Source organism: Capsaspora owczarzaki (genome assembly GCF_000151315.2).
Source record: "Capsaspora owczarzaki ATCC 30864 unplaced genomic scaffold supercont2.10, whole genome shotgun sequence".
In the NCBI taxonomy this organism is placed as follows: domain Eukaryota; class Filasterea; order Ministeriida; family Capsasporidae; genus Capsaspora; species Capsaspora owczarzaki.
The window spans coordinates 590,753-593,009 of NW_011887301.1; the positions used below are offsets into that span (position 1 = coordinate 590,753).

General features: G+C 61.8%; 2 protein-coding genes across 2 annotated transcripts; both read left to right on the plus strand.

Moving 5' to 3' along the window:
• Nucleotides 1-25: 25 nt before the first annotated feature.
• Nucleotides 26-435, plus strand: CAOG_08927 (hypothetical protein; the record flags this gene model as incomplete). Its single annotated transcript, XM_011272296.1, has 2 exons — nt 26-296; nt 347-435. 2 exons carry the CDS (start codon nt 26-28, stop codon nt 433-435), a joined length of 360 nt encoding a protein of 119 aa, XP_011270598.1.
• Nucleotides 436-730: 295 nt separating this feature from the next.
• On the plus strand, nt 731-2,136 carry CAOG_08928 (hypothetical protein; the record flags this gene model as incomplete). Its single annotated transcript, XM_011272297.1, has 2 exons — nt 731-2,004; nt 2,076-2,136. The coding sequence occupies 2 exons, from the start codon at nt 731-733 to the stop codon at nt 2,134-2,136; spliced, it is 1,335 nt and encodes a 444-aa protein (XP_011270599.1).
• Between the last annotated feature and the right edge of the window lie 121 nt (nt 2,137-2,257).

The following is a 2,257-nucleotide window of genomic DNA, read 5'->3' on the forward strand; positions in this document are numbered from 1 at the left end:
CACTGCGATGAAGGCGATTATCAACATGAGCAAGCTGTCGGTGTTGGAGATCCAGACGGTCCTCGACAAGTATGCGGAGGTGTCGGGTCTGTCAGAGAGCGAGATCGCGAAGGCTATCTGGGCCGCCATGTCTCTCGAAGTCTACCAGTTCGCGCGGATGGAAAATATATCCGAGAATCTCCCGCCGTCTGAGCTCATGGCGAGCCTGTGGGCGATGCAGGAGTGGGAGAGCCGAAAGGTCACAGCGGCGCCGCCTCAACCGCAGCTGCAGCCGAGCTACAAGGCGCCGTTCTATGGTCAGCGTGCGGCTCAACCGAAGCAGCCTTCCCAGCCGCAGAAACAGCAGACCAGCGTGGTGGCGGCGGTGGCGTTCGCGGAGGCTATGGCGGCCAAGTACAACTTGTCGGCGGAGGAGCTCGAGAGACGTCGTCGTGAGCACCTTTGTTTCCGCTGTGGCTCTGGAACCCATCTCAGGAAGACATGCGGTCAGGCCCCGGCGGTGGCGGCAGTTCAAGGTGAAGCCGCGCAGGGAAAAGCCCAGCCCGACTCCCCCTGAACGCGGTAGGAGTCGGGCGATACGAAGCGTTGACACAGCAGGTGCAAGTCGCGTGCGCGGGTTCTTCTGATACCCGCGATGCAGGTGCAAGCTCTTATTGACACTGGATCGGTCGCCACATTTGTGAGCCGTGCTGTAGCAAATACACTTCGTGCCCCCTCATTTCCAGTTCCAATGATCAAGTTGAGGACAGTGACGAAAGAGGAGATGAAGGTGCGCGAGGGCGTGGCACTGCGAGTTACTTTGGCGGGCCGGCAGTTGTGGGTCCAAGCGATGATCCTGGATGGGCCGGTGGTGCCGCTCCTGTTGGGCATGGATGTGCTGGCGGCGGCAAATCCTGTCATCGATCTGGCGACTCGGACGGTGCGGTTCGAGAGCATGAAGCCGGTTCGTGTCAGAGGCAAGGGCAGTCTGGGCTCGGGCGTCATTGGCGTGGTGCAGCAGGACGAGGCTGCGCCCGCGGTGGTTGCAAAAGCGGCGGACGTGCAGAACGAGGCTAAGCCGGCGGTGGCGCAAGTGGCGCGGGACGAGGCTAAGCCGGCGGTGGCGCAAGAGACGGAGGCTCAGGACGAGACTAAGCCGGCGGCGACGACAGAGGCCAAGCCGGCGGCAGCAGCGGAGGAGGCGAAGCCAGTGGTGACGGGGACCAAGCCAGCGCCGGTGGCGATCCAGCGGGAAGCGTCGGAGGCGAGGTTGCCGTCGTCAGTGGTGGCGTTCCGGCGACGTCGGAAGCGACAGAAACGGCGTATGTTTGTGCGCTTGGTCGCGGCGGCCGATGCGCTGGAGGTGGTTCTGCCCGAGGCGTACGCAGAGTTCGCTGATCGTTTTGAGCCGAGCGGACCCAAGAAGCTGCCCGTGAGCCGACCTGGTTTTGATGCGGTGATCCGGATTGACCCGTCCAAGCAGCTCAGGTGCGACCCGAACCGCAAGTTTGGCCGTGGCAAGGAGGAAGCCCTGAGGAAGTACGTGGATGACGGCCTGAAGACTGGCATGATTGTGGAGTCCGAGTCCGCGTTCTGCTCCCAGCCCATGTTCGTCAAGAAGGGTGATGGCTGGCGCGTCTGTATGGACTCCCGGCGTCTGAATGAGGCGACGATCAGGGATCGGTACCCGTCGCCTGATGCCTTGGCGTTGATTGACAAGCTGAAGGGCGCGAAAATTTTCAGCAAGTTTGATCTCACGAGCGCGTTCTGGCAAGTGAGATTGAGCGCCGACAGTGAGAAATACACGGCGTTCCCGTGCGACGGCAAGCTGTACCAGCACAGGGTCATGTGTTTCGGGTTGGTCAACGCGCCGGCGATGTTCCAGCGTCTGATTAATGAGGTCTTGGGCCCGCTCTCCGCTTTCGCTGGAGGGTACTTTGACGACATTATTGTGTTCCCCAAGACGCCGGAGGAGCACGAGCTCCACGAGAAGCAGATGCTAGCTCGGCTGAGGGAGTTTGACCTGTACGTCTCCTTGAAGAAGTGCGTGTTTGGCACGTCGAGTGTCGACTTCCTGGGGCGGCGGGTCAGCGAAGCCGGAGTGGCGGTGGATCCTCGCAAGGTGCAGGCGGTCCTCAACTGGAAGCCGCCGACTGACGCGACTGGTGTGCGTGAGGTCAACGGCCTCGCGTCCTTCATGAGGCGTCATGTGCCGAACTATGCCGAGCTGGCGCGCCCGATGACGATGCTGACGCGGAAGAATGTCCCATTCGTCTGG